Consider the following 12,417-nt stretch of genomic DNA (forward strand, 5'->3'; position numbering starts at 1 on the left):
TATATATATATATATGTATATATATATATATATATATATATATATATATATATATATATATATATGTATATATATATATATATATATATGTATATATGATATATGATATTATGATATATATGATCTTATGATAGTCAATAATTATATTTTCATTAAAATTTTCAAAAATATATAAACGATCAACGATATCAACGATTTCTTTTATTGCTTTTCTGCTGATGTATACTGAGAGTTGTTTCTTCCCTAATGTTCTTTAATATACATTTTAGGAACATCATTTATTTATCTTTATTACAATTTTCTTATTTATAGATATGCTCGGTTGTATTCATTAATGAACAGATCTAACCATTATATCAAACATCATGTTTCCAAGTAAATGAGTCCGTTTATGTAGCTTATCATTCTTGATTGTTACGGAATGTCATATGCTCTTTATTACATGCCTATACATGTTTCCTTTATATTATTATGGAGAATGTTTTTCCTTATTATAAACAACTTTTATCGACTATCTACTCCTATATCATATTTTTTTTATTACATTATTTGATCTGCTCGTTATTCTTACTACTCTATTTCGAATATCACTGTTTATTTAAATACACATTGCCAAATAACGAATTTAGTAATTTACTGATTGCATATATTTATAAGAAATCTCTACTTTTTGGTTTGTCCTGTTTTACATGAAAATAATTGCTTAATCAGAGTTGAAAAAAAACCGTTTTTTTATTTTATTTAAAGGAGTTTTGTGTGTTTTGTTGTTGTTTTTTTTGCTTATTTAAAACAAAGATTTAAATGATAATTTATGCTCTAAATTAAAACTATTTAATATTATTGATAAATAATTAAACATGATAAAAACAAAGAATAACCAAATCTTTTAAATATGCTTATTTATTGCTTTACGTTTCAACTTAACAAGCAAATAAAATTTTTCAAAATTTGTAATGTATCTAAAAGAATGAGTTCCGTTTAGTTTGTGAGTACATATGAAAATGCTATACTTTAGCATTATTTATTGTCATGTCCTTTTTTATTGAATAAATTTATTAAATACTTTTTAATTGAAATTTTATCTTTTAACTTTAAGAAGCATGAAAAATGCGAGGTAACATATTTTCAATTAAAATATATTTGAAAATAATGGAATAATACGAAGAACTAAAATATCAAAAAGCTTTGTTCTGGTATGAATGATTTAAGAAAATAGAATAACCACTTTTTTTTAGTTTCATTTTAGCAAGAGAAGCTTTAAGCATAATAGTGCTTATAAAGAATGCAGTAATAAATTAAAGAATTTATTTTGATAATATTTTAAATGAATTTTGAATATTTTTGCACTCCCTCCTTGATATAAGCATTTAAAATATTCTAATAATTAATAAAAACATTGCTGCATACTAATTGCTGCATATAAATTTGTTTGCAACGATAGCTGAAAAGATTCTATAACTAAACTGAAAAATAAAATGTGAAGGTCTGAAAAGATCTCTTATCCCCTAAGCTTTTAATTGCTCAATGTTATTGTTTAAATTTACTCACATTTTGACTTAGTTTTAAATTTACTCACATTTTGACTTAATTTTAAATTTACTTATATTTTGACTTAATTTTAAATTTACTCACATAATGTATTTTACTAATAAATTTTTGAGGAAGAGCAATAATAAGTAAACATTTAGAAATTACATATCACATATGTTTATTTGACTAAAGATTATAAAATCTCAAGATTATAGAGATTTTTTATGGAAAAATTTACTTTTTTTCACTTGGTTACCTTTAAAGGAAAAGTATTTACGCGAACAACAGAAAACTAAGCTATTTAAACAATTTAACGAGATAGATTTTTTATTAAAACAGTTTATTTTAAAACAGGTAACCCTGCTCATACAAATTAATAATTCTTACAAATTAATAATTTTAAAGGAAAAAAAAATAGACAGTAAACATTAACAGTTGTTATGATACGTTGCAAATAGTAAGTAAATAATGAAGTACCTCAAAAAAAATTTCTTTAGAAAAAGTACCTACGTTTTAATTTGCTTAAGTTATCTAAATTGTTAATATGTCTCTTTATCAGATTGTTATCGGCTTCTTTTCAATATTATTTTAACTTTTTTATGAACCTTTTTGTTGCAATAATTTTGATGTATTTTTATATACATGAAATTTACATAATATTACTAACAGTACTTGAACACTTTTAAGCAAATTACTTTTTAAAAAATATACATAACCGTAAATTGTTTAATAAATTGAATTGAGTGAGTGATATATATATATATATATATATATATATATATAATTTAAGTAGCAACTTAATTTATTAAAATACATGTCTAACGTTGAAATACAAAGGCATAGAGCATTCGCATAATAAGGAACTTCATTGCTGGTTTAAAATATTATCATTATTGTTATTACTTTTCAAGTTTTTTTTAGAACCGTGGAAGCTAATTCTTTAAATAAAAGAAATGATTCAAATATAAAATAAGAATAAAGCTAGAAATAATAATGATTAAAACATCTTTTAATATTAAAAAAAACGTATGGATTAGTTGGTTGATTGGAATAACATGTCAGGTTCAATTCTGAACAAATTCAAATTACACGGTTAGCTGTAGGAATATACAATTAATTTATTTTTTAAATAAGTCATATTGTAATGAATGTAACTATTTCACAAATATTTCATGACCTTTACACTAAAAGGGCTACAATTTTGAAATGATCTTAGCTGTTATTTAGCATGTTTTTCAGCTAAGCACTTCAAATATGGATACAAATTAATTATCTAATTATACATTGCACTATTAGAAAAATATTTCATGTAAAATATTGTCACAATAATTGTTATAAAAGTCATCACGCTAGCATTATGATTTAAACGAAATTAGATACTTACCTTAATTTTCACCACATATAAAAGATTGTCCAAGACTAAATTAGAACACTGAAAGGACATACTTACTTAAAAAAGTATGAAACGAATGAAGTATTGTCTGTAAGTACATACCGTATATTTATTGGTCATTCTTGTTGTGCCGCACTTATGGAAATTGTCTAAAGGTAATATAATTACAGCTTTTTGTTCCGCAACCTTTGGCAGACAGCCTAAAAGAATAAGAGAAATGCATTTAATTACTGCAAATAGAGTAATTAAATAATAAATTATTACTAATTCAATAAACATTTTCCAACAAAAATCTCATTTGTTTATGTGATAGCGAAAAAAAAAAGTATCTTACCTTTACAACAACTTTTGATATAATTTCTAGTATGATTTTGTAATCAGAATTTAAATTTAAAAACAGAAATTACCGGGCTATATTATGGTTTGCAGTGTTAGAAAATTTCTCTGAAAGAATGGTTAAGTAACAATTTTAATAAATGTTTCACCATATTGAAAGAAAACAGTCAAATAGCCATGAATAGTTTGGCATTCAAACTGTTAAGTCTGAGAAAAACTGTTTATTAATTGCTTTCACCTAATGCGGTTAAACAACCAAAATTTTATCGCCCAACCCAGGCTCACTTAATGAAGACACTTAGTTTTTCGAATGAAGACACTTAGTTGAAGACGCTCAGTTTAGTTTTTTGAAGACACTTAGTTTTTTATTATTGCCGATGAGACTTATTTGGCAATCTCATGAGCAACAGAATAGGGGTTCGAGTCTCAAAATATTTCCTCGATTATCTTCAACACATGAAGAATTTCCAGTGTCCTGTTTTCCCCTATTTGTGACCCTGGATTATTAGAGGACGATACTCTTTTTTAAGCATAGATGGTAGCACTATGGTTGGTTAAATTTCTTTTTTACAGTTTTGAAGCTATGCTAGTGGTAAATGGTTATAGTACCACAAAATACGTAAAGATTTGCATCCATGGCTTTTTAATCATACTAGTTGTAAGCAGTTTCAAAACCGTAAAGGTAAAAAAATGCTCTTTATCATAAATTTTACGATTAATTAGAAGGACAGACTACTGCCGGTTATTTTACCGTAATTTTGGAATGAAAATTCTAACAGTGTGGACATACATCAAATGGGCTGATGTATTAATTATTTGTAAAACTTTGGCGTATCTAAGCCTTTCAAAAATACGCATTATGACTTATACCGTATTGGATATACAATCAGAGACCTAAAAAATGGATATAGTTTAAAAGTTTGAAAATCATGTTCTTCAAAAAAAGTTGACTTTAAAAATAATTTCATCGTTTTTCTGGTGTTAAAATGATAAGATTAATATTTCTGAATCATATATTTTTTATTTATTGGGAACATTTCGACGCAATGAATTTGCATTATATTAATTCAACTTTGTTATCTATCAATTAAGAAATATTCAATGGTTCTCAGTAATGTGTTCTATATCACAAGAATTGTCCGAAGTTTAAAATTAACACTTAAAAATGTTGTATACACATTTAATTGTTGTGAATATGTATCGACGTGATGACTAAAAAATATCCAATATTAGCTTTTGATTTGTCTGCTGATAGTAATCACCAATACGATATTTCAAAAAGCTTTATTTTTGAAGCTGTCGAAATTTTTTTAATAAAAATTTAGCCATTATCATGCGGATTAACCATAAGTTAATTATAGGGAAATATCTTTAAAAAGAAGGATTTTATTTTTAAAATACTTTCAACTAAACAAACCTAAGAAGTAACAACGTTTTAACCTAAACAAGTTTTGAATAGATTATTTATACAAGAAAGGAAACAAATAATGAAGATATTGCTATACATTTACTGCCGAACATAAATGTGGAGAAATAAACCATTTGATTAGAGACTATAATGTGCTCATAGAGAAGTAAAATATTCATAAGCCTTATTTTGCAAATGTTCCATGATAGACAATAAGATGTATCTGTGAATTGCGGAGACGTGTAAAGTTCATATTTAGAAACAATGCTAAATGATTATGATTAATGCTTGATGCAAAAATAATACTTTTTGATAAATGTGCTGATCATTACATTTGTCTATTATATAAATTGCTTCCAGTCTAAATTTCTGGATGAAATAATGTTCCTAAGAGTACCCCTTTTTCTTTCTTTTTTTATCCCAAACTTAGTTTTCAAGATCTAACCAGTTTGTGAAGATTTACATATTGTTATTAGTTCTTGATGCAGTACTGTCAGTTCCGTATATTGTACCGTATATTAAACTATACATTCAGCTCGACTTGAATCATCACAGTACAAAAAAAAATCACATTACGAAATCTGTTGCTTTTAACAGATTACCTTGAAATAAGCTGTGACCGATGCATTAACATTCACGATTAATTAGAATTTCGTATTAGGCTGGTTCTGTGGTCTTGCTGCTGCTTCTTCCTCAATTTCTTACTAATCAAATGATTTTATTCCATATTGATTTGATATGTGCACTGCACTCTGTCACAAATTTCTGTAAAATTTGAAGAGTTGACCATTTATTTATACGGTCAACTCTCTTTTTTTGAGAAAAAAAGGACAGTTCTCTTTTTTGTAACAAACTTCATCAAAATTAGCAGATTTATTTACACCATTAATTTAAACGGTTATTATAGAAGCAGTCCAGGGACCAAATCCAGCTGTCGCCAAAGAGTTTTTCTCTTAAATTTTTTAAACATTGGTGAGCATGTACACTGTAAGAAATTCGGATCAAATTACATTAAAAATTATCGGCACTCAGGGTGCCGGTTCTTTTAATCATAAAATCAATTTCCTCCGGAATATGCAATATAACAAAAAATCTGATAAAACGTAATTTTTAAAGAAATGAAAACAGTTAAAGCACTCTAATTAAATAAATATTACAGTTAAAGTTACAGTATACTATTTTACGACAAAGATAGTTTTTACCGTAAAATGGATTTTACGGATAATGCATTCAAAGTGCTGATACTTTACACCATAATTTGATCCGAAATTTTTACAAGGTATGACTACGTTTTCAACATAAAAAAAAGAAATGATTTACTTTCATGCCATAAAATTAAACAAATACATCTGACTTTCTACGTATCTGCAGTGGCATAAATTTTTATAATTTAAGACAACGGAACAATATTCATATAACCTAATATAGACTGTTTCTTTTTCTACGTATGACTGTAAAAAAATTGTGGTTGAATGAAAAAGTAATAAAATGAAATTTTTAAATCTGATTCCCTGCATATAATATACATTTTTAAAATTTAGAGCAATGCAATAGGGAGCATTTTATTCTTCCTATATCTATGACTACAAAATTATACTTAGCACGGAGAAAAAAATTCTTATATAATTACCGGTCTGCATAAGAATCACATTTCTGGTAAAAAAAAAGTATAATTTTGATTAATAAAAACAAAATATACGGTGTTTAAAACAATTAATTGGTAATTTTTCCGTTCATATAATAACGGTTTACCGGAAATTCTGGTTTTCAAAATTATAGTTTTAATTAATAGACATTTAAAAAAATTAAAGAAAATAGATAATTTTTGTGCCATGCTCAAATATACTATGATAAAATTAATACATTTAACAAATATTTTCATATTATTAAACCATATATTATTATTAATTCCATCAAAATTTTTACAACAGCACTTCGATGAAAATTACCGAGCTTTTTGCTGTTTTCATAGAACCAGAAACACGATAAATTTTATAATATTCTGGTAGTTTTGACTATACATTTTCTCCCAGTGCATTTTTATGTGAAAAAAATGAAATTTCTACTTCTGACTCTCTACGTACCTTTAATGACATATATCTATAAAATTTAAGACAGTGCAAAACTGAGAGTTTTTCTTCTGATGTGTAGGGCTGCGAAATTGAACTTAGCTTTTACGTCACATATAGATTTTTTAACGCCATTTATACGCCTAACATAGAAAAGGTCAAGTAATTGCATAAATATTTCTATTAGAAAGCAGGAAATCAAAATATAAATTACGTTTCTAAGTTAAAATTTTTATAAAGATTTAATCAGTAAATTTTTATAATGAAGTTAGACAGTTCACAGTAAATAAAGGAAAAAATTTAATAAGCAAGTTACTTAATAATTAGGTCACAAAAATTTAGTGTAATTAAGCTAACAAATTAAAAAGGAAGGAAAGGAGGATAAAAGTCTTACAATCAGCTTCAAATGCAATAAACGTATTTGGATTGATTAGGCGCATTTCCAAAAGAATATTAAGAAAATTTATTCAATAGAAAAAATAAATAAAACCTACTCTTCTTGTAGAATTAAACTTTGTTATGATGAATGAAATCTTCACAATTAGAAACTAGTATCACAAATACAAAAATAATAAATACATTTATAATTTTAAGACAATTTCTCAGATTTAACAAATGGTATTTATTGCCAAACTGAAAGGCGGATCTTAATTAGGGTAAGTCTAGGTTAGATGACTAGTTTAAAATTCTCCGATATTTTTTATTATATTGCAGTAGAAGCAGTTTAACTTGATATTGATTTGGATAAAGCATTATTTTTTCTGACAACTAAAAGTGTGATTTTATTGAAAAAGTGTGACAACTAAAAGTGTGAAAACAAAATTTTATTCTCTAGTGTAAATAGTATTATTCAAGTTAAAACCCAATTATCTTGCGTTAAGAGTGAAGTTTTAATCAAAACTTAAATATCTTGAATATTAAAATATCTTGTACCTGAATTAAGAGAGTTGAGCTAAATGATTCAACCACTTTAAACCCTACTGGTCAAAGGTTATCGTCAACACCTTGATTCGGATTTTTTTTCTCAAATAAATATTATCACCCCTAACTCTGAAACAGGATAGGACCGGAAACACATTTTATCTAAAATCTCTAATAAAGAAAAGGCAATTAAATAAATAGTAGAATTAAAATAAATATTAAATAAGTTATATTAGAAAATAAAATAAAATGCGATACAATTAAAGTTATCAAAACAGTACAAACTTTTAAAACCTTTGTCGAAAATGTGGTAAAGTTTTTTCGAAAGTGATTATTTATATCTGTACTTTAGATTTAGCTCATTAGATACTTTTTACTTATTTTCCAAGAAAAATTCAATCTCTACCTGTTCTTGTAAGCTTTTCGTAGTTAACTGTATGATATATATGCTGTTTTCCATATTTTAACTTCTTTTTCTGTATTATATTGCTACATTCCCTAGTCAAAAAAGGAGAAATGGCCACTTCTTAGTTTAATTTCACACAATTTTTCCATGATTTTTTCTCAATATTCCATTAATTTTTGCTCAAAATATATTGTTTTGCTCGAAATGTAATTTTTTAAGAATTCAAAATATGCATAAACATTTCTTGTATCTTTTTTCTTAGTACTTTTGTTCTGAATATAGCCCTTTATCCTAGGCGAAATAAAATCATTAGTCTAAATAAAGTCATGGGATGTTAATATAAATGCAAAAAGCAAACAATATTTAAAGACACTAATTTCTAGAACATATTTTTGTTTAGCATTTTCAATCAGTACGCTTTCATTTAAAGATGCGAACAAAGGTTTTTGGGTTGTCAAAGTGCAACTTAAAAAACATTAGCTGCTATATTGCGACTAAAGATTCAATTAGATTAAACATTTTAACGATATTGTAAACAAAATAGACAAGCTGTTTAATTTATTTGCTTGTTTTAGTATTTAATAATTAAATTAAATTCATTCATATTTAATTAATTTTTAAGCAATAAATGAACTATTGAATAAAGGCCAAACTTAAAATATTAAGCAGTGATTTTTCTTTAAACTTCACGCTTTAATAATATTATTTAAAAATGATTAGAATTTGAAAATTTCTAAACAGAAATTAATTCAAAATCTTTTTACATGGAAAGCAGCAAATACGCAGACATTTTTTTTATTTTTCGGATTATTATTTCTTCCCCTACGAAATCTCCTCACGTATCGCCATTTTTTAATTATTTAAAATCTTATTTGAATTCAAGGCAACGTTTTTAATTCATAAATTACAGAAATTTGTTCATGCAAATTTAATTACTGTTTTCTAGTTTATATTCTGGTACTGTTTGATACTGTTATAAGACGATTTTATTTGAAAGGAAATCTATTATTCTATTATATAAAATTTGCACATAGTAAAAAATGTTTTATCCGTTTATCTGTGTAATCAAAACTGTATATTTTGATAGAAGTTTTTAAAATAGAAAAGAGAGAACAGTATTTCGAACGCAAGAAAAAAATATATTGGAATTTTGTATCAGGAATACGCAGAAGCAAAATTAAACGTTTCCACTTTGATTGAATAAAATTTAAGTTCAATAAAAGTTGGTATTGCTGAATTAATTTATTAATTTTCAAGAATGGCTATTAACTACTTTTTTTCATAAAATTTAACTATTCATAAATTGGCTGATGTTTAGAATTGTCAAATTTAAGTAGCAAGGTTATTGCTAACATAATTAGAAATCACACGATCAGGATATATAGAAACAATTCAAATCAACAAGAATTTTTGAAAGAGGTCAAAACGCTACAAAAATAATTTTATTAGTGACGATTTTTTTTAATTCCTCTTGAAAATGTATGTTTTGGCAGGATGATTAATTGTTAGAAATATTGTATGAAAATTCAATAAAATATTGGCAAATAAATTTAAAATACTCAAGCAATTTTAACTCTAAAAAACTAATTAAAAATTAAATCTGGTTAATTCTTGGGATTAAAAATTAATGGGATTATTCGATTTCGCGAGCCTTTGGATAGGATATTTAATATGAATTGACCTTTTATTCTCGGCAGTTGCAGCCATTATTTGCTTGTTCCGGAATAATCCACTGCTTTATTGAAAATATTTTTGTGTTAGAATGTTGATTGAATGAGGGTTCAGGCAGGTAAACGACCACCAAATAATGCGTTTTAAGAGCATTAAATTTCATTATTGCTTTTTTTTAGACTCTTTTCCTTCTATTAAAAAAATATTTTCCAGATCAACTTACTTTATGTTCATCCTCTTGTTAATAGATGACACTACTGTAAAATTGATAATTCTCTTTGAATCAACTTTTGCTTTTCTACAAAAAGGCGTTCTTGAGTGATTTTATAGCGAGTTTTTAATTTGCCCGAATCGGTCAAGAATGTTCTAATTTAGACTTTTCTAAAATAATTTTGTTCCTGTTTTAATAACAGGCGTTTATTTAGGTTAACAGGCGGTTATAATTTAAGTTCTATTTATACTATTTACACTTGAACCTACAACTATTTATATACTATTCAAATACAAAATTTCCATTCCGCAAATGTCCAGTGCTCCAGTGCTTGTTTTGTTTTCTTTCTATCGAAAGAAAACAAGGAAAAAAGGAAAAAAAAATCATTAAAATTCTCAAAATTATTGAAAAAAAGCTAAAAATTAAAGTTTGATAATAAAACAACCAAAAGATAATCTCGTCATCACCTCACGCGCTTATATAGTGTGCATTATATAGTGCTTTTGAATATTTTATCAGTATAGTTAAGGCAAAACATGGCTATACAACAGTATCAGAAGCACCAAAAAAATAAATAAAAAAGCGAAGGAAGGAAACCGATTCCTTAACTAACAAAAATCACAATAACAAGTAAAAATCACAAAAATGCAAGAAAAATAAAAAATAAAACGCAAATAGGATCATATAAAGCGAGAAGTGAGAACGGATGTCATGTACTTACTAGATCTCGCAAAAATGATTTAAAAATACTATCGTGACTAAGTTGCCAGACTACATAATAAAAATTAAAACTTAAATAGAGGGTAGTGAGATATATTCTAAGGCGTTTTCTTACTGAGGTACACAATCGCATTTGATTTGTCTGTTGCCTTGGGTTGGCTCGGAAACTGAATTTGCGTAAGGTAATAATAAACAATACTGGATAATTCAGAGTATAAGATAGAAATTTAAAAACAACATTTTATCTCGATGAATTTTAGAAAATTAATGAACATTTATTGAAAAAATATTAATGGAATATCGGAGGAGGCTATAGGTAGGTTAAAAATAATTTGCACATATGCACACGCATTTGCACATGGTAAAAATATCAATTTAGATAACAAAAATATATTAATGTAAATATATTCGCTTATTAATTTTAGCATACAGTTAACTCAATGATTTTGTATGGAAATTTATTACATTTGTTGGATATCCATTGTTTTTAATCAAATTTTGGAAGAGAGTGTTATATTTTTAATTTTTTTTATTTTACTTTTGGATAAACAAATATTACAACAAATTCGTTTAATTTCTTTATTTGATTAAAAATAGGATTTAAATAAATGTATTCTTAGCAATTTTCTCTTTTTGCTTACATATATATTTATATATAAGCCAAACCCTAAATAAGATTTTAGCTTTTGCAATTCTGAACTTTAATATATACAAAATGAGATAATTACTCTTTATTAAATAAATTACTCTTAATAATAATTACTCCCATTACTTTAATTAATAACTACTCTTTATTAAATAAAAAAGACACTCTCCAAAGAAACATTTTTCAATTTTGTCTGCTTAGCCATTGAATATCAACAAGATAAATCAATGATAGTATTTTGGATTAAATTTTTAATTTATAATTCCTTAACAATATATTATTATTATTATTATTTTGTATCTGTATGATATGAAGATTAATGTTTGCAGAATAATTAACTCCGTCTTAAAATATATTATTAATGTTTTTTTATTTAATAACATATATGTGAAATTTCTATTTATCACCCATATTTTCCGTCATTTTTTGTGTTATTCAATAAGATTAACTTTGATTTAAAAGGGTTTAAAACAAAAAATAAGCAAACATGAATGTGAGATTTGATGAGTTTTGAGATTTTGTTTACAGCATAAAAAATTGTTGGAAAAAGCTATTAATCCCTTTACAAGCTGTAAAAAAAAATCAGCCATCTTAATTAAAAACCGAGAAAGACTTAATATTGTTATATTTGCTTTTTTTTAAACTTTATGTGATAATAAATTTTGAATATTTCCCATGAAGATTTTTTAAACTTAAAAATAATATGTCTAATAATTACTACAAAAGAAAGTGGTATAAAATTTTGGAAATATATATTTACTATTGTTTATTTTAATTGTGTTCAGAAATTTTGGAAAATCATTTTAATTTAAACATTTATTTTGCCCACTAATGTCCGTATTCACCTCTTAACTAACGAACTTAAACGAATGGCTTCAACTATTGTTATGAAAGTTGTGTTTAGGTAAAGTTGACATACGCTGTATATGTCATTTGCGTATTGCGCTGTACTGCGTTGCGTATTATTGCGTCATATCCGTAATAAGCTAATTGCATATTACGGATACATAAATTAACTCAGTAACTTTGTCACCACCTTTTTTTTAACGAAAAAAACTATGTCCTGCTTTATCACGTAAACTATTGAGACTTGAATATCTCTAAGG

The 12,417-nt window shown here is 25.6% G+C and overlaps 1 protein-coding gene across 1 annotated transcript in view; it reads right to left on the reverse strand.

Moving 5' to 3' along the window:
• Positions 1-12,417, reverse strand: part of LOC107438141 (uncharacterized) — a 282,012-nt gene that overhangs the window by 61,943 nt on the left and 207,652 nt on the right. Inside the window, exon 3 of the mRNA XM_016050348.4 lies at positions 3,026-3,123. Within this exon, the coding sequence (XP_015905834.1) occupies positions 3,026-3,123 (98 nt within the window). The remainder of the gene's footprint in view (positions 1-3,025; positions 3,124-12,417) is intronic.

Source organism: Parasteatoda tepidariorum, chromosome 12 (genome assembly GCF_982258835.1).
Source record: "Parasteatoda tepidariorum strain Cologne lab strain chromosome 12, Ptep-v5.0, whole genome shotgun sequence".
Lineage (NCBI taxonomy): Eukaryota > Metazoa > Arthropoda > Arachnida > Araneae > Theridiidae > Parasteatoda > Parasteatoda tepidariorum.